The sequence below is a fragment of the Botrytis byssoidea genome (genome assembly GCF_014898295.1).
Source record: "Botrytis byssoidea strain MUCL 94 chromosome Unknown BBYS_002, whole genome shotgun sequence".
NCBI classification, from domain to species: Eukaryota; Fungi; Ascomycota; class Leotiomycetes; order Helotiales; family Sclerotiniaceae; genus Botrytis; species Botrytis byssoidea.
In genome coordinates, this window is record NW_024065843.1 from 1,137,688 (window position 1) to 1,158,181 (window position 20,494).

Genomic DNA, 20,494 nt, shown 5'->3' on the forward strand with positions numbered 1-20,494 from the left:
CTCTGGGTATCTCCTCTCCGTCTCTACAGATATTCCGATGTCCGAAACAAATCTCCATCGCGCCCTTAATTATATACAGAAGAAGTGAAAATTGCCATAAAGACGGAAAGCGAAACTGTGCTGCAGCTCATATCGTCTTTGAGCCCAAACACTGTTCATTACTCCCTACCACAGTTCATCCGGCTGATCATAATTGTATTTCCTTCTCGCAATTCTGTCTTCGGCCTGCTCTTCAAGATATCTCTTTTTGACAGACGCTGGCATTTCCGGTGGCATATAAGGTTTAATGACCCATTTCTGATCCTCGTTATCTTGTCCGACTCGAGGTTTGTCGTATGGACTTATCTCTGGAGGCTGATAAGCCATCCGTGGCCCTTGTTTTTGACGCTCGATAGAAAGCTCCTCTTGCGCCTCTTGCATTTGTTGAATGTGCGGGTTCCCGGCCTCTGTGGAGGTAAGTGATGGAATTCTTTGCAAAGGGTAATATGTAGGTGACATGTGATTGTTTTGATGATATTCGCTGGGGCCTCGAGGGTGACTTGGGGGATACGTTGGACTGAAACGATAACTATTGATTGTGTTTTGACCTGGACTCATCGTATTCCCTTTGAGACCGCGTAGGCTTTTGAGACTAGATGCGAATGATAGAGGCGACTTTGGAGTGGTCGGAGGAGGTGGAAAGTAAATGCCGTTATTGCTGCTTTTGCTACTTTTTCGCCTTCGATCTTGAGAATCTTCTTGATCCGGAAAAGTAAATGCAGTAGGGGAGCTGCTTGTGGCGAAGAACCGATTCTGCCGACGTCGAAATCCAACATGATGGGGGTACTGATAGTGGGGTGGAGTTTCAAGAGCGCGTTGTCGTCGTCGTCTCGAGCGAATGAGATAGATAGCTAATGCGGTGCATATAAGAACGAATGGAATGGTTAGGGATAAGGCGAGGATAAGTCCCAGTTTGTGATCTTTCTTGTCCCCTTCTGTACTCGGTGTCGTGGAGGTTATATTGAAAGTATGCGAGACGATAGATTGACTGGTTGATAAGGTAATATTGCCGTTATCGTTGAGAGTCCCGGGCTCCTGGAAATTTGTCAGTATGCTCAATGTGGGTACATTCGATCAAGAATATCAGATCAGAAAACTTCATGGAGTAAATGCTGTTACTTCATGCTTTCGCGCATTCTTGCCACTTAGCATACTGAAACGCGTAAAGGGATATGTAATACGACAGATATGGTAGAAACATGAAAATGTACGGAAACAGAACTTTTCTTTAGACTCGCCTAATTTGTTCGCATGAAGCTTTTCATGGCCTGCCCTAACAAATGTGCCCGAAATACCATGCCCAAATGATGAAGATGCTGATCTAATGTCTTGGGAATAAATTTGGTATGCTTACAAGTAGTAGGTAAAACACAGGGGATAAAGATAATGAGAATGCATATGTCTGAACTGTCCAGTTCAGTGATGTGTCTCCATCATAGGATTCTGTGATATCAACATTAGCAAGAGACAATGGTTGCAGCAACGAGGAAGCAATCATCTTACCTAACAGGGCTGGACCTTTGGAATAGCCATTTCCATCCGCATTTTGATTCCATAGTGCGATTGTGTAGTTTCTAAGACTCGTTTCCCATGATAACATTTGTTGAGTCCCAGTCACCCAAATCGGATTCTGAGTCGCCTCTGCACTCGGAGTGACAAATTCTCCAGGAGACGACATAGATGAGACTAGCAGCACAAGATCAATGAAGATAAGCCAACACAGCATTTCAATCTTGTATCCGCCGAATACAATTTCACATATCGGATTGGTAGAAACACCACAGAAAGAACGTAAAAATATAGAATTGGGTCTGTGCTACCATACCAACCTATATATCAGATATATCAGATATATCAGAAACAAGCGGATGATTTTCAATTGAACCTTGCACATATTGATCTAGGTATACCTGAGACTTGGGGGCTTTTGATGCGGAAAGCAAAAAAGTCGCAGGTATTGTTGCGAGGATCGGCGGGATGACACCACGACATACAGCCTAATCAGTGCACTCAACCAAACTGTCGGGTCGTCCCCAAAGTTTATAATCCTCTCATTGGATGCGGATAAAGTGGCCATAAGCGCGCACTACTTCACTAAAGATTTATTGGGTGTGGACGGCCCCAGTATACGGAATGCATGAAAAGATAAAAAGCCTATCAGGATGGCCAAGGAGGAGGCAATGATTAGGGCTCGAAGAGCCGTTTTTCACTTGACCGGCAGTTTGCTGCGCCTAGATGAATAATTTGATTGGACGCGGGACACGGAAGGACATAAAAAAGTAAACAGATCTGCAAATCGTATTGAGAATTCAGAAAACATTCTGGGGGAAAAGATCTAGGCGATCGCCGTTGTGGCAGCTCTCTTCGAATTCATTTGAAGAATGGTTATTCGTTCCATAACAAACCAACACAACATACAAGAAGCATTCGATAATGATTATGTTCTCGCAGAGATAGAATATACAACGCCTAAGTAGAGAATACCAATCAAGAACTGGGCCATGCTTTGTTAAGTAGATGCAGGTAGAAAGAAAACATCACAACAAAAATGAACAAGTATGGTAAAAGGCAAAGATGCAGAGGTGGCAGTTAGGAAGGTGGAAAATGTCCAGCCCCTCGATAAGCCGGTAGAATCACCAATAAGAAGTTTCAGACAATCTAAATCCTTGTTGGTATTGTTGTTGTTGTTGGAAGGAGATGTTGATCACATGCATCTTAAATTGATGGTGCCTTCCGTTCACTTGGCACGAACCACCCACGGTCCCACACACATTTCACCACGCTCCACCACACCCTCTCGTACCTCAGTCCTTGTCACAACATTTTCGATCACATCCTATCCATTTCATTCGAAATATTACACTGTAGGCAGACATCTACAAGATGCGGAAACTCGATTTTTGATGTCACAATGTGCCATGCACCATGCTCCGTATCAAGAGACTATCTGCGGCCCGTCCTGTCGATAAGCACTTAAATTGCTCCGCTATATTAACCGTAAGCAAGGCTCATTTGAAATGTCAATGGATGATACATCTGATGTCGAATATTCATAGGATATCATCGGCCTAGGTTCTACCAACAGGACAAATGAAATTTCCCAAGGCCGTGGGTAGTTATTGATCTGAAGTTCTGAATCGGTGATTAATTTCTAAACGTAAATGCCGAGGTGTTCGCTTCGATTTCGCTTCAATGGTTTCCCCGTATTGCTCCCTGTTGATTTTTCTTCCCAGACTTTTCATGAATCCTTGGGTTACATTGCATCATATCAATATTTGATAATGCCATTTTCTGCTTACTTGGATTGCGTATGCCTATTGACGCGCTTCCACCGCGAGATCGAACTGTGAACCTTCAACGGCCTTGCAATTGATGCATCAATTGGACATGCGCCTTCAGCTGGTTTCCTACCCCTCTTCATTTGTTTCATGCTTCTTACATGAGGGTGTGTACAGTCCAAAACAGCATCAACTTAACCGAAACTTCAGATCTACTAGCAAGCGCAGTCATGAGCTTGCTCTATAAAGGTTGTGATGCAAAGATCAGCTTTATATTTATATGCATCACAAGTGTGAATGGCACAACGTCATGGTAGTAGCAAGGAATAGAAGCATCGTGATGAGATGATCTTTCGGTCACAAAATTGATGGATTACCTGAACCTGAATATATCGACATACCAATCAATCACGGATATCGTATGGTTTCTGCGTAGTATCGAAGCTTTACTTTCAGCCGCGCTTCAGTCTTTTCCGTGTATCCCCTTCAGTGACTTAGATATCCTTCTTCCACCGGGACCGCTTTTGGAAGACTATGAAACCATGAAAGCTCGTATGTTGTTCTCATCTCATCTTTCCGTTTTCACCGCAAAATGTAATTATGCGCAAACACAGCAAACATGGCCCGCTTGATTATAATTCAAAACAAACTCGCTTCTCTAACAACAAACATAGTCCAGATGGCTTAGTGGTAGCGCACTAGGTTCTTCACATCCCCTCAAACGGGACCTCTGCTTAATGTCCGAAGACTTGTTTGCTTGATAACTCAGTACGTCTGGTTTGGTTCCGGTCTCCGAACGCGCTACCTAGGAGAGATTGAATTTTTACCATTTTATTCTCTATTTTTACCTGACGATATTTTTTGAACATGATATCGTCAGTGAAAGAGGAAAATATTTCATGACAAAGAGGTTACTCCACTTATGATTCAAGTGATCGGGTCTCTAGGCACATGGTGAATAGTCTGGCTGGTAATGATCTATTTTTTTTAAGCAAATGGAAGTTCTTGCAATTTATTGAAACTTCCATAAAGGTGAAAATTATTGTGCGCCTCAATTTTACTAGTCTCTATCTTCCACTGCCCCAACAACAATAGCTAAATCTCCTTGAAATTCCTTCCTGACAGTTTCTGAGATAGTCAAGTAGTCGAGTTGTTTCAATGACGAATATTTGGATAATAATAACGCATGATTCATGATAGGGCTTTGTGTTCAAGAAGTGTGTTATGTGTCAAATTTAGGTTCAGTGTTGAAGATTGGTCCTTTTGTGAATTTCGGAGAATGATGAATATAAATCTGAAACTAGATATTGCACATCACATGATTTTGGGGCTGTCAAGGGTAAAGCCCCAAACAATATGTAATGCAATCAGCTCCAACACGGGGCCCTGTGATTGAATTCTACTATGCTTTCAAATCACATTCAAGCTATCAAACAATTGCTCCCCCGCCTCTCAACCACGCCCTAACCCATGCTCTAACCCCCTTATCCCCAATCCCCTTCATATCTACCCCTCTTCCTTTTAGGTCACCCCTCCTCACATCTCCCCAAATCCCACATGTTTCATCGTACCTCTTCCCACTCCAAAGTTCCCACATACATATCCCCAACGCGTACAGATCATCTTCTTTGGTCGCTTTCCTATCTCTTCCTTTCATCCACTCATTTGCTCGATTTGGAGAGACTATCTTGCCGTTGAGAATTGGTGTCCATTGTTCTTCTTTTTCATGATCGATTGAAGCTTGAGAAGAGGAACTCAAAATAAAGAGGGAATCGTGAAAATTACTCAATTTAACACTGACCTGATCGGTCGAATTTCCAGAAGCACAGAGCAGAAAATTCGAAAAATAAATATCACCATGGACAATGCCCTTTTCATGCAACTCCGACACAACCTGACGCATTGATTCGGAAATCTTCTTCCTCTGGGTGGGCAAATACAAACGGGGAGTAAGAGGCATTTCTTGAGAAATAATGAGGCCGAGTGTACCATTTTGGTAACAGTTGGTGTTTTCGGGAATGGAAACAGTGCCGTGGATAGTAACGCCGCAGGAGCCAGCGGCAAGATGCATTTGTAGTTCATGAGGCGTAACGCCCGATTTGTATAGGAGAGAGTGAGAGTGGAAAAAGTGAAAGGTGTTTGTTAGGGTGGAGGCAAAGGGGGTGGAGTTTATGAACGGAGTGATGGTTTCGAGAGGATGGTTTGGGGGTTTCCAGTGTGATTCAGCTTGGGATGTTGAGTCTGAGACACTGGAATTTTGAGATTGAGGTGGGTATTCTGTCGTCGTGGGCTTTTGCGAAGGGGTATGTGAGCTTGGATGTGAAGGGAGTTTGGGCTTGTATGTTATAAACGAGGGAGCTTCGTAATTGTAACTTTGAGGTTGCCATTGCGTGCTGACAGTATCGCTTCGTGATGCTCCATTTGTAGCTCCACTTTGATATGGCGAAGAATTTGTGCTGTTGAGTATTTGAGATTGCCAAGATGTTGTGTTGTTATCTTGTGTCGCATTTTCCGCAGTCCTTTGATAATCTGATGTATTGTAGCGATTATCCCACTCTCTTGACGTCGAAATCGGATACATCGCGCTCAAATTATTCGCAGTGAATATTTGGTTTCCGTTGTTCTGTACTGTATTTATCCGCGCTAAAGAGCCATAATTTTTTTCCTTAGCGACTGGTGTTGAGGTAGGCGGCGGTGGGAACGATGTCAAGAGACTTGGAAGTCCCATGTCTGGATTAAAATCCCTCGAAAATGATGGATGGGGATTGAAAGACGATGGGGCAGAGAGCTCCTGATATTGTTCACTCCCAGCCATCCACTGCGGTGCCCAAGTAGGCGACGAAGAGCCTGCAAATGAGTTTGAGGAATTCGCTAATTCTGAACAACCCAAATCTCCCCACAATTGAAGGTCTTCGTCCGAAATGAGGGGGTCTTCAAAATCGAATGTGCCATTAATGTGGTAAGGCTTGCTTTTGCTTGGCAAAGAAAAGGGATAATCCATATTTCGCTGTATTTACTCGCATCAAAAAGACTAAGGATCTGCTATGGGGAGTCGGGTTTGTGCTTTATGGTCTAGCTGGGCTTTAGTGCATATATGAAGTCTTCATTTTGGAGCTGCGACCCGAAAATTGACCTGAAAAGAAGAGTTTTCCCTTTCTCTTTATTTTCCTATTTACCTTTTAGGTAGTGGTGGCGAGGTATTTTTAGGCGTCTCGGAATCAAGATCACCATTACGCAAAGGCCTATGATGGGTCGTCGTGCGATATTTAATTATCATGCAGAGAAAATTAGAAAACTGATAGGATTGAATTAATTACCAGAAAAGAGCGCTCATGGAAGCTTCGATCATGAATTACATCTGAATTTCTAGAATTGTGAGTGAGATTTCCGTTCAGACTTTGCCAGCTTGAGACCTATCAATGCACAAGATAGCCACCACAGAACATGGATACTTTGCAATCATATTTGCATACGCCCCCAATAATTCGAATTCACTCTTAATATGCAGATCATTGCCCTCAAGTGTCTCATGGTATCGATTTGTATCGATGGCAACGCACGATTTGAGTGTACCTTGGGCATCAATCTTGACTCTAACAGGCGTCCTCTTCATGCGTTTGTTTCTGATGGATGACAACCGAACTGGTATACGTAAAGAAACTTGGGCATGAATTTCAATGGAGTAAATCATAAATCACAAGAGGGCTATTTTAAGGGTACATACAGATACGATATCCGGGATTAAGCTCCTGAGATATCGGGTCTCAGGAGGTCGTGGAAGTAAAGAGTTTTCAGTGCTCGCAAAGCAGCCACTTGGCTATAGTATTACAACACTCAAGATCACCACTTGATTGGGATTAGAGATTCAGATCAAGGTAATTCACAAGAGCTAAACAAAAGAATCATGCAGTTTAAGTATTCGTAAAGAACTAGAACTATGCATTTTTAGCTCCAATCAAGCTATCAAAGTTAACCGTACTCCTATCTTGTATCATTTTCCCTCGCCAAAAAAAAACTCCCAAGTAAAGACCTGACCTTTTATTTCTGAACGCCCCTCCTAACCTAGCAATGTGAAGGTGACAATTCTACCCTTGTTTTAATTCGTCCCATCTTCGCCTCCATTCGACATGCTCCAGATCTGTCTTCACAGCATTTTAATAAAGCTCGTAAATGGTTCCGTAACACTAAACCAAGAATAAAGAGAGCAATCCAAGCCCTGTTTCATCTCAACCTACTAGCTGCCTGCTCAGAAGACCACAGAGGCGATTTGACTCGTCTCAGTATACATGGCTCCCGAACGTGGAGGAGTGGATTTTTGGAGACAAAACAGGACCTCGTGTAGGATTCCATCAAGATCTGGGAGCGAGAGATCCTGCGTGCGATAGTAACATGCTGTGAAGTGGAAGGTCTGTTGGTGCATGGCTCCAGGAAGCTTATACCAAAGTAGGGATAAGGATTTGAGAAAGAAACTGACAAAGGAAATGAGATGAAACGAGTGTAATTTGTGTGTTTGAACGATTTTGGCTGTGTGGTTTTATTCGATGGCATGCAAGCATTGTTGCAGAAATTTTATAAATAAGTAAAGTTTAACGAGCGTGTTGAAAGTGTAGTGTGTGTATGATGTTAGAAATTGTTTCAATGAAACACTATTTTATCACAAGCTGTTAGTGAATCTCATTTGTGAACCAATAATCGACTACATATATATTAGAACATACCAATGACTTGATCCCTTTTCTCGGCTTGTATGAGATTATCTAGAGCAATAGCATTGTAGACTGTTGTTCGGCCTTACGCTGTTGCAGCTGTGACTTAATTTTTGAAATCCAAGAATTTATTGATCGCTGGGAATGGATGATAGACTTGAATAGCTTAAGGTATTGGGATAATTTGGAAGAATGAAAACTCCAATCATGCCCACCGTCGCCGAAACAGGCAGAATCTATCCTCGCATAATTATCGATTGTCACATGTTCATCCTCGTAGACATGAGCTCACAGTGGAATACTCATTTCTTAGATGTTGGTTTAAGAAAGATGTGACGTTCTAGCTTGATGATGTGAGGAAAAGTTGGCAGATTCCAGCTTTCAAATATACGTAGCAGTAGATAGAGAAGACCTCTGAAGAACCATAGTCGGCCGCGAGAATGGCAACTGGCCGGGCTATGCATAATGAAATTTTCATGCTTCTCGTGTAAAGTTCTAGGCCTCCTTCATTTCCAAAAGCTAAGCTAACTCACTACTCAGTCTGCGAAGTTTCAACGATCTTGATCCTCGGGGATGGTCAGAAATGGGGTGCAAAATTGGTCGTTATGGTCCAAATCCTTCCATATCGACTTTCTGATCGTTTGAAACACCAACGATCAATTATTAATTAGGAATGTAAAGAAGCTTGCCTGCGATAACCTCATCGCCGACCCAATAACTCAAAATAAGACCGACACTTCAGCCCTACAATGAACTTTCAAGCATTGAGAGTGCACTTGGCCTCTTTGGGTTAGACCACCGTCGAACGCCACTATTGTTGGCAGCCACACTTGTACAACCTAGGTAACCTTACCAACAAATGTAAAGAAGCAAACGTACACCCGGTGTCTAATCAAATGCAAACGCAGTTTCCTGCGAAGAGACAAATATATCAATTGTAATAGGCAATTGCATTGCGTCTCAAATCGGAGGGAGCTTTTTCCGTAAACAGGGTTCGTTGCAGAAGGTTGAAAAGATCCAACCAGCTCTCAAAATGGATCTTCGAGATTCCGTCCAAATCTTGGACAAGAAAACGAGAGATATGCATGGAGCACAAAATCATTCCTCTCTGTAGACCCTACGACAAAATGATGGCCCAAGATAGAAAAGTGAAGTTTGTTTGAATGCTTACAAGAGCCTCAATTCGACCTTGAGCATGACCCAAAAATCAAAATTGAATGAATCTGCGCACTGTTAGCAGCTGCTCGAGTACTGGGCACTAGATTGATTACGTGATCGGTCAATGTCAGTCTGATGAACGACCAAAAACATCACGACCCTTGACTTGAGCGCTTGCCGTTTGTAGGCCGCGGTTACTATGTGCTGTTCTGTACTAACAATTCTTTTCACTGAAGAATTGGCCTAGTAGGTTGCTTGGTGGTTCGCAGTGCCTGTTTGAATTCATAAAAGTTTCTTAGGTGTACCTAGATCCAGTGATCTATCGGTCAATATGGTCAACAATTGAAGGCACAGCAATTGCACAGCATGGACATCAAGTCCAACCAGAGGTGGAGCAATGGATACTATGGTTTACCAACAGCTGTATATAGTGAGCAAGGTCTTCTAGTCCTCAAGCCATAAGCCAGGTTATCTATCTGCTCAAGTTGAAATCTAGCGGTGCAGAATTTCTTATCTGACAGATTTTCCTTTCGTCATTCATTTTTGTGTTTTTTTTAAAAAGAGTCACTCATTTGTACCATCGCCACCACTCAGTGGTATTATCCTAATTTCACATCTTCAAAATGTCAGGCCGCGGAGCATGGAGACCCATGAGTGAGTTTTTCAGAAGTCCTTGTAAAACGAAGATTGACTTTATTTCTCACAGACCCAAAGAACATTACTGTTCGAGCTGCAGTATGGATTATTGGAGCTATCCCATTTTTTACATTTTCGGGTAAGCCCACAAACCCTCCTTGCTTCTTGCCCGATGTATCAATTCGTAGACCTGAGTTAATGTGTTGATGTTTAGCTATGTCGATTGCCGGATCTGCGACAACAACGCCAGGAATGCAGAATGTCTTCATCGGACAGATCTCCAAGGTAGGCAGTGATGGATCCAAAATTGGTGGATTGAGATTTGGTTACATGGGTTCGTGAATATATCTTCCTGGTTCTGCAAACCTTCGTTAACAAACTATTTAGGTATTTGTGCTTATGTGGGAGTGGAAGGAAGCAACGGAGATACGTTCAAGAACACAAACGGTTTCCAATGCATAGGCAAGCAGTATAGTCAGTCTCCTGACGAAATTGCCGCGACACTTCATGTCGATTCAAATATCATACAGTTAGGACAGAAGTTACAGAACGACATATCAATTTTCATGCCTATGGTCGCACTATCTCTATTTCTCCTAGGATTTCTTGTTGACACTGGTGCATGGCTGCTTGCAGGTCTGGGAAAACCTGCTGGTAAAATCGGCATGGTAGCCATGCCATTTCTGTGGGCATCTGTTGCTACCAGTCTTGGTGCAGCATATACGCTCACTGTCTCCGTTAATGCGGTCAATACGGTACTTGGAGATACAGCTGTAGGATGCTCTGCAAACGTACAGATTGAACAAGGGAAAACGCTCGAGGGACTCCAGTGGGCAGCATTTGCCTTTGCTCTTCTCTTTTCATTCGGTATCTATATGGTCACTAGAGACACCATGTATGGATTTAACATTGCTCCTCGTGCTAGATCTCGGGGAAGGAGAATGAATGATGCATACCCCGATGAGTATTCCGAGGAGGAGCGATCGTTAAGTTACGAGAGATAATTATAGCTGGTAAGTTGATACACCTACAATCATTTAGATCAAAACCTGGATATTACTGGCGTAATATGGAACCGCATATTGGAAGAAGGGCACAGAAGCGCGATGTGGCGTTTACGAGATGTATGAATATTTCTGTTTGGCTGGGTGTTTTCACTTTATATTTTTCTATTTCTGCTAGTCAGCTAGAACAATATAATTTAATTTGCTTTATGCTCTTGGTTTTTGAAAAACCTTCTTCTCCGACTTTGAATGATCCACAATTTTATACTCTCCCCGATCATTTTTCCATACGCAAGTCGAATTGTATGTTCATAGTTGGAGCTACCGTATTTGATATTCAAATCCAACAAGCCACTTATATCTCACCGTGAGTTCAAGTGACAGTTCGACGCCTTTGTAGTACTGAAAGAGGCCATTAGATGATAATGAGCGCTCGTTGGCATGGTTTTTTTCTTTCTCATACGTGATTTGTATTCAAGGATGACTTGCTCCTCGCACAACTCGATATCAGAACTTCATAGGCATCAAATGTCTTGAAGATATTACATTCCAGTGGATTTCTTACATTTAATCTTCTTTTTGCTTCGAGAACTCTCTACTAGGTACATACGGAATACTTATGAATTACATACTACTCGTAGGTATTTAGTTTACATATTCAGGGAGTGATACTATATCTCTTGTTCTTGATCTCTCTTTACTTCGGCTTATATATACACGCGTACATGCATCTTTAAGTTTAGGAGGAAAATAATCTCTCGTTTACGAGGCAACTTATCTCTATCTACCTATTGCGTTGAGGAAACAATACTCAGGGAAGAGAGACATAAGGATAAGAATGAGCATATCCATCTGCTTCTCTTACATCTACATGGTTTGGCTGGAGTTTGAAATTGTGGTTTTTGTGTGTGCGATTTTGTAAGTGTTTGGTTGAGATACGGCAGTTGAGATATTTGGTGGGTGGTGGAATTGAAGCTGAAAGGGAAGGAGACTTTCGTGATTGATGCAAGAGAAGAATGACGAGAGAGGAGAAGCGCTTGAAGAAGAGCAGCTAATCGATACTTTTCTTCTGGTACTTGCACGGTTCGTATTGGCGGTCATTTCTACTTTCTCTTGTTGAATTCCGCGACAGACAAGAGAGTTTGGTTCACGTTGTGAGGACATAGGATTTGAGGTTTAATCTTCCAGTATCAGAGAAAGCACTCAAGGTTGAGTCACAAACTGCCGTCGCCTTTACCTTCATTTCGCTGCAAGCCTTCAGAGCCACACCAATACCGACCTTCACATTCCCTTACATTTTTCATGCGCAATCCTTACGCACATTTATCAAACACTCTCACAACCCAATTACATTGCTTATCAATCGCTTGAATGAGTGACTTTCAATTCACAAATAACAATTATCTAACAATCCATCACCATGCCACCCAGTTAAATAAGTCAGTTGATGATAGCCTGACGGCATCTTCTACAACAGATTATAATTTCGATATTGCATCTGTAGCATCCATTCTTTCTACTGCCTCCGCAACATCCATCAAATCAAAGGTTAAGAAACCCAGTGTAGGCAATAGTATTTCACGTATTTCATATACAGATTAGTTTAATGGTGTGTATCGAATTTTTTCGAAATACGTATGTATGTGGTACAGAATTCAACACCACTAAAAGTATTCAATATCATTTAGTTATTCAATACTATTAGTAATATATTGAAATACTGGAATTCAATATAATATCTTCATTCCTATCCAAATTAGACAATAAATTCCATTCCTTACTTCAAATTGAAATGAAATCCCTTGTTTCTAGTCCAATTTGAATAGGAATGAAGATATTATATTGGATTCCAGTATTCCAGTATATTGCTAGTATTCTTTAGATATATGAATATATACGAGAGTAGTATAACCTTCTTTCTATACATACTAGCTGCAATATCAATATGCTAATACGCGCCACCGTTTCACTATAGTATACTATTGCCTACACTGAAGAAACCTGAAATCGAGAAAGCAGAGACAGTTAAAGCTCCACACAAGAATAAAGCCCCCGCTAAAGAGATGGGCTCTAAGAAAAGACAAGGAAGATAGGAAGGAGGTCAGATATTTGAAGACAAAAGGTGTCGTCAAGGAAGCCAAGAAGGCAAAATTATTAGGCAAAGATGAAAAGGAGAAAGTAAAGGCGGTTATAGGAGATGAGGTACAAGAGGTTTTGATGGAGAATTTGATAGGGGGGATTAGACCTTTTAGTGTGGGAGATGTTGGTGAGGTACGTATCAGAAACTCCCCTTCAATCTTGTCCCATTCTACTATCTCATACTTCAATTCAAGTAGTTCATATGTTACAATCAAACAACAAGATGTATCAAGCAAGTACTAACAGATGATACCACAGCTCACTAAAACGTTAATTAATAAACTCCTGAAAGAACTTGTCAATTCTAATATTACTAATTGAAAGGGTGTAAATAATAATAGAAGCGGTTTGTAATGGGTTTGCTGGGCTTTACAGTATTTATCTTCACCATTTTCATTGAAATTTTTTGCAAGTATGGATAGGAATATCGAGAGCCTTCAAGTCAAAATGCTATTAGGAATCCAATTGGTTAATATAAAAAACGAAATGGGAGTGATAGAATCGTAAAACAAAGTTGAGAAGTTACAAAAAGTTAAAAAGGAGAAAGTTGATAGGATAGAGAAGGAATTTATCTACTGGATTAAGATGAGGGGATTAGGAAGAGGGGATTTCAGGTTGTAGAGGGTACACCGTTGAAGGGAATGTTGAGAGAGGATATTTGGGAGAAGGCGAGGATTAAACGGGATTAGGAGTTGTAGATTGAGTCAAGTTGGCTGTTTTTAGATCATTTGCTGGGATGTTAGTTGGCTTTATAAGATAAAACAGTCAGAAAGTGGAAGCAACCTGGGATGGGAGTAGATGATAGCTAATCTGGAAAACCTATATTGTGGGCTTTCAATATCGAGCAAATGGAAAAATGAAAGAGTTTGTCGATTGAGCGAACGGAGGTCTCAAAGGTTAATCATCAATTAACCTAATTAGCGAGGGCGACTGTAATTTAAAGGCTATATATTGAGATATTGTAAGCTAGGATTATTGAAAATCTGATATCTTGATATTTAGATGTTATCATTCATTAAAGCATTCTATGCCTCCTGCTAATGACAAGTGACATATAGGAGCCCTGTTACAGATCCAGACTAGTAATACAGATTATGTATATGAGAAGGCTTTGATGTGTTGAAAAGCCAGGAATGATCGAGAAATTCAAAGAAAGTGATGTAGAAGAAGGTTCAGTTACCCAGTAAGTAGATGAAGACGTCACTCCAGAGTACGTATCTAGCATACATACAAACCTGAACCACTCCCTCCACTCACATATCATTCTCTCTCAGCTAATAAGTAAGACCTCAAATACCTTAACCTTCCCAGTTCAACTGTCTCCTCTCATCCCTCGCCGTCTCAGCTCGTCTCATCACAACTTCCTATCTATAGCCGCCAGTGCCTCCTTCGTCAAATGTTCCCTCAAAATAACCATAAAAGCCTGTTTTCCACGCCCCCCCTTATTCTCATTCTCATTACCAATCGGATCGATATAAAATCCAGCCGAAGTCCAATCCGGCTTATCAAAAGCACACAGGTTGATATCGGCCGTCATACCCTTCTCTACCAACATTTTCAACACGGCTTTGACATGTGTGATATGCGCTCCTTTCTCGGTATCGAAAATCAAAACGTCATTGAGATGACCCAGGAGAAATGTGTTCCGAAGCGTAGGTGTACTGTTTATAGCCTGCTGTGCAACTTGAGGAGTTGCGCGAATATGGAGGCGTGTGAAGAGGGTTGCATTCTTGAGATTCTCGGCTGCGGATGGGGGGGAGGGGTAGAAGACTGATGCCCCGGAGTTTTGTAGGGGATTGTTTGATGTCATTTTTCTTTTGGAAATCCTGGCGTCATTTGCTCGTGTCGTTGGTGAGTTTTTCTTTCCGGATGCTTGGGGATACAGTATTTAAAAGGAGGCCACTACACACTATGTAACTAGGGTTGGGCATATATGCCTTCAAATTCACCCCGCTTTTATTCATTTTTAAGGGTTTGATTGACCGTCAAGTCAGTCACGTGCATAATCTTGGCGTAATGTTTCATACTAATCAAAAAACGTTAACATGGTTTATTAGTGAGTGGGTTATATCAATAAATAAATTATTTTTATCTTAATTCATTCTTTTTTCTTTCAATATGCATTTTATCAATAATCTATAATAAATTCAAATAATCAAAAAGCTTATATACTCCTTACTATTAAAGTTATTCAGAAAAATAAAAAAATAAGTATTCGAAAAGCTATAAAGATATATAATATTTTGAATATAATATTATAATATAGAATTAAAGGTTTTACCCCTTATTTCAAATATTAATTTAAATCTTATAATCTTTTAGAATTAAAAGAAAATATTATTTCAAAATATATAATTAATATAGATTTGAGAGGTTTTTTATTTAAATTCAAAAATATAGAAAATATAACAAATTATATTTTCAAATTGAGAAATACGAAATGTATTAAGAAACTTTAAATGTATTAATTTGTAAAGTGTTAAATCAAATTAAAAATATATTTTAATTATATTTATAATTTTCAAAAAGCTTTTTATAAGGATTCTAAGTTTTTTGAAAAATAATTTCGATTAATTATAAATATATAAGCGAAATATAACATTTTGAATAAAGATTTCTATAATCTTGATAAAACAAGTTTTATAATAAGAATTATATATATAATAATAATTATTATTAATATTGAGAAATACAGTAGAAGTAAATCAATATAATCAGATAATCAAGAATAGATTATAACAATAATATATAAAAATATAAAAATAAAAATTATTCCCCCATTTCTAATAATTTAAGAACAAATTTATTTCTCCAATTAATATACCAAAATGAATCTTTCGATAGATTAGATTATTAAATTTATATTTAATAAATAAATAAACAATAAGATAAATTTAAAATAATTAAAATATTTTAATAAGTATATTAAAAATCGAAAAAAAAAACAAATATCGAATATTAGTATTAAATAAATATAAAAACCACAAATCAATATTATTTCAAAATTATTATAAAAGAATAATATTAAATAACGTGGTTTATTAGTGAGTGGGTTATATCAGTGAATGGGTTACATATTTTACATACAAAATTCATCCGTATATAGCCATGCACTTTCTTTATTATTAATAGAATCTTTTGAAAATTTAATATAAAATATCTAAATATATATAAATTACAGAAATTTAATTAGTTTTAAGAAATTCAAATTTATAAAATAGTTATTATAAAAATAGTTTTTTTGTAACAAAAATCATAACAATTTCATTTCTTTTCCGAATATAATAGAAATATTTATATAAAAACTAGATTTCTAAAAATCCAAATATTTATCATTATTTAAGGCTCTTTTTTATCTAAAAAATAATGATTCATTATTAAAATATCAATATTTTGAAAAGCTTGATTTAAATGGTTTTCGAAATGACCCATTCACTGATATGACCCACTCACTGATAAACCACGTTATATATATTTATTATTATATTTAAATTATTTAACTCAATTATTTGATATAAACTATTTTAGTAATCTAAAATATTTATATAATAATCAAATTGATGGATTTATTAAGATATATATCAATTATATTTCGAAAATTGAATTCTTTATAGTTTTTTAAAACTGTATATAAGGAATCAATTATTTTTTAAAATATAAAATCAAGATTTCAAAAAACAAGTTTAATTCTATTTAATTTTGAAACTATATTTTCGAAATTAAATATTTGAATTTATATATTTATTTTCCTTTCTTTTGATTTAAATCAATAAATCTTTTAAACCTCTTATAATCTAATTAAAGCTTTTTCTTAATCAATAACGTGGTTTATTATCGAGTAGACCATATCATCGAGTGGGCCACTTCAAAATACATCAAAATTAAGGCTTTTTGAATATTTGTATTTTAATAATTAATTATTATTTTAGAAAAAGAAAAAAAGATTAAATAATAATAAAAAATTAGTTTTCTAAAAATCTAGTTTTTATATAAATATTTTCATTTTATATTAAAAAAGGTGAAAATTGTTATGATTTTTATTACCAAAAAATATTCCTAATAATAATTCTTATATTAATTCGAATTTCTAATAAATAATGAGATTTTTGTAATATTTATATAATTAAATTTCATAATTTTAATTTTTAAAAAATTCTATTAATAAATAAAGAAAGTGCACGGTTACATACAGACGAATTTTGTATGTAAAAATGATGGCCCACTCGATGATAAATCACGTTATTAATTAAATTTCAAATAACTTATTATTAATTAAACTCCTCTATATCTATATTCGAAATTATATTAGTTTTAATTAAGAATATAAAAAAATTAATTTATAAAAATATATTTTTAAATATAGAGATTTATATATTTCGAATAGCAAATAAAGTATTAAGCAAATATTGATATATGAAAAAAACCTAATTATATTAAGAAAGAATGTTTATTAAACAAAAGACTTTTGATATATTATTTTAGTAAAAGATTGATATTCAAATTTAATGTGATAAATATCAAAAAAAAAGGAATTCTAATAGAAAAGTATTTTTTAATAAATATTATAATAAATATGGAAAAACAGAACATAATATAAGAACTTATTAAAATAATATAATAAATCCTAAATTATTAGATTCTTCATAATTTCAATTAATTGATTTGATTATTATTAAATAATATAGTTTTGAAAATGTAAATTGAAATAAAAGTAATCTATTCATTGATATAACTCACTCACTGATAAACCACGTTATATTATAAAAATAACGTAGTTTATTAGCATGTGGACTATATTATTATATGAGCCACTCCTTTTTACATACAAAATTCGTCTGTGCGTAACTGTACACTTCGGATAGTGCTCATCTCTCCAATTAATTGACGAAAGTCTCGCGAAATGAGCCGATGCTGTATAACATCTTTACAAAATTGTATTTAGAAAGGGATGGGCTTACAAAATGGGACTGTGTGGTTATCTTAGGAATGGCCTGCAAGTTTTAGTGTTAACGACTATAAACCAACGAAGTGGCCACCTGGAAGCGACAACTAAGCGTAGAAATAACTGATTCGTCAAGCATCAGCAAGAAGCCTGCAAAGGTTAAGCATGTAACAAGTACATATAGCTTGAAGCCATCTAAATATTCGTCGTCATCATCCTTGACGGGTTCTGTTGGGGGGTTGAGGACGCGCTGGGCACCTCTATAGATTGATCATCAGACGCCGCCATATCAGCGATTTAGGGTCATAAACTCAATAAGGTTTCTCTTTGACAGCCGTTCCAAAAGACAATTTATCATAGTGTTTTGTGTTTGGAAATCCATATGAAGAGGACATAGAAATTGGCTAATCGGAGGAAATCATGTGATTGGATCGGACCGGAGAGGAGTAATCGGATCGGAGGGCTACATCAGAAACTATCATTACCGTGCCGTTTAACATGTCATTCAACGGAAAGTTGAGACCGAACTACGATTTGAGGTTGATTAGGCTAGTGTTTCATAGCTAAAAAATTATAGTTGCATATCAATTGCCCTTAACACAAATTTTCACAGTTTACGCACTTTGATATTGTCGAAGGTAGGAGACAGAATATTTATCTCGATTAATTTCACTTGGAATACAAACAACAACTCAAATTTTGGTCCTCAGTCCAAGTTCAATAACTGTAGGTGTTCCTAAACACGTAGTACCCTTATCAAAACAATTATGGATCCCATTGAAGTTGTTCATCATGCGAATCTAGCAAGTCGTTCAACCAATCTCCATCTGAAAATTCCATTGAAAAGTCGTATAGCTCATGGTTATCAAAGTTGGAAGAGTTAACAAGCGAATTAGCTGCAACGCTATGTGATACATCCCAGGACACTTGAATTAATCGAATCCTGTTTGCCATTATGCTAAAAGAGTCCGGATATTCAGGACTAACATCAATTCCTGCCGTTTCGTTGACTTGCGCAAAATTCCTTCCTGCCTGATCTAGGAATGACGAGACATCCAGGTGCTCTATACATGGCGTCTGGTTCCCATCAGTATTGTCCAATGTTGTTAGGCGATATGCGCTTAAGAAATAGTGAGTCATATTGGAGTATGTTAACGCAAAGAAGCTAATGTATTCTGCTGGCGGAATACTGAGAAAGACGTTAATCCAAGCATTGTGCACCTGCAATAGACCAATTTCGTATATGCTGCGTTCCGTGGTATGGAGTTCCAGGCCGAGAGTTACTGTTTGGAGAATAGTGGGCTTTGCCAAGCAAATCCCATGTCCAAAACTCCTCACAGGTTCTGAATAACTCATCGTTATTTGTCAAATATTCTGGAATTTTCTTCTCAATTCTTGGAGCTGAGATTCGAGTGATTTCAGGTAGAATGAGACGGGTGCCTTAACAACGCTATCAACACTAAGACCACCTGACCAAGGCAAGTCATTGATTCTCGTGGTGATCAGACGCAACTTCACCAGTTGAACCAGAATGGCATCGGTATCAAGCTCCTTTTCCGTTTCTAGTGATTTTAGACATTCGTCTGAATGACCAGTCCATCGCAAGGTATTATCTTTACGTAGAGTATAGCATGACCTACGAGAGTTAGTGAGGCAAGTGTTGGTTGGTATGTGCATACACTGAACTCAATAGATAGTATCCAAGAAGAGCTCTACGTTCTTCATTTGTTGGAACCCTTGATAATCTTGCTGGTTTTCCACTTCCTTTCAGATCATATGCAAGCATGACGGCTGGATCTCTTGGCGGTGGCTTATCTAATCCAAGGTTATGCAGCATTGAAATTGAAAGCTGTATAAGATTAATAAGAGCAGATTGTTCAGAATAGAAGTATCGATCCCTAGAGTTTCGTGTTGTGTTAGAGTGAAGTGTTCGCGATTGTTGAGTGGCGGCGTTTACATACCAAACAGTATAGACCAGGATTGCCAGAAGTAGATCCATAGTTCTTGTCCCTTCAACAAATGCTTCCTTTGCAAAGATAGTTCTTGCTTCTTTAGACATTATTGTCTGCTGTTTAGAGTTGTTTGAAGCTACTGTCATGATAGCAACCCAGAGGAAAGGACGCTCTTGGCGAAGCTGATGAGCTGTCACAGATGACGGTATATTGATGAAGGGAGATTGTTGATCAGATCGCACCAAAACCTATTTGGAAACAGCTCTGCATCTTGTTTGTTAGGTTCGAAACTCAGAGAATATAAGGATCGTAAGCTAAAGGTGTCTAGTGACGCTGTATTTGATGGGGAGGACGTTGGAGTATTATCAACTCCACTCCCACTCAGCGATGATCTGCAGTCTTTATACTGTTTATAAACGGCTCTACCAGCGGATGCTGTGATAGTCTTGACGCCAGAATTGATTCGTATTGGCGTAACTTGAGTATTTGACTTCAACAATGTAACAAGGTCGTCTAGTTTCGCTTCTAGTTTCGATGTCTCATGGTGTGGTGGCTTCTTTATCGCCCGGTGCCTTCGCATAGGTGGCGACGGTTGACATGCTTTTCTCATATTATAATGAAGCATACTGAGAGATTACAT

The 20,494-nt window shown here is 38.2% G+C and overlaps 5 protein-coding genes across 5 annotated transcripts; 1 reads left to right on the top strand and 4 right to left on the bottom strand.

Annotated features, from left to right (window-relative positions):
* Positions 1-165: 165 nt before the first annotated feature.
* On the bottom strand, positions 166-1,717 carry EAE97_001120 (uncharacterized protein; the record flags this gene model as incomplete). Its single annotated transcript, XM_038871630.1, has 3 exons — positions 166-1,074; positions 1,394-1,482; positions 1,543-1,717. 3 exons carry the CDS (start codon positions 1,715-1,717, stop codon positions 166-168), a joined length of 1,173 nt encoding a protein of 390 aa, XP_038737531.1.
* Positions 1,718-4,746: 3,029 nt separating this feature from the next.
* Positions 4,747-6,318, bottom strand: EAE97_001121 (uncharacterized protein; the record flags this gene model as incomplete). The annotated part of the gene is made up of 1 exon (XM_038871631.1): positions 4,747-6,318. One exon carries the CDS (start codon positions 6,316-6,318, stop codon positions 4,747-4,749), a length of 1,572 nt encoding a protein of 523 aa, XP_038737532.1.
* Positions 6,319-9,804: 3,486 nt separating this feature from the next.
* EAE97_001122 (uncharacterized protein) lies at positions 9,805-10,821 on the top strand (the record flags this gene model as incomplete). The annotated part of the gene is made up of 4 exons (XM_038871632.1): positions 9,805-9,835; positions 9,888-9,956; positions 10,032-10,151; positions 10,205-10,821. The coding sequence occupies 4 exons, from the start codon at positions 9,805-9,807 to the stop codon at positions 10,819-10,821; spliced, it is 837 nt and encodes a 278-aa protein (XP_038737533.1).
* Positions 10,822-14,314: 3,493 nt separating this feature from the next.
* Positions 14,315-14,770, bottom strand: EAE97_001123 (uncharacterized protein; the record flags this gene model as incomplete). Its single annotated transcript, XM_038871633.1, has 1 exon — positions 14,315-14,770. One exon carries the CDS (start codon positions 14,768-14,770, stop codon positions 14,315-14,317), a length of 456 nt encoding a protein of 151 aa, XP_038737534.1.
* A 3,897-nt stretch (positions 14,771-18,667) lies between these two features.
* On the bottom strand, positions 18,668-20,479 carry EAE97_001124 (uncharacterized protein; the record flags this gene model as incomplete). Its single annotated transcript, XM_038871634.1, has 5 exons — positions 18,668-19,245; positions 19,363-19,538; positions 19,582-19,800; positions 19,864-20,102; positions 20,273-20,479. 5 exons carry the CDS (start codon positions 20,477-20,479, stop codon positions 18,668-18,670), a joined length of 1,419 nt encoding a protein of 472 aa, XP_038737535.1.
* Positions 20,480-20,494: the final 15 nt, after the last annotated feature.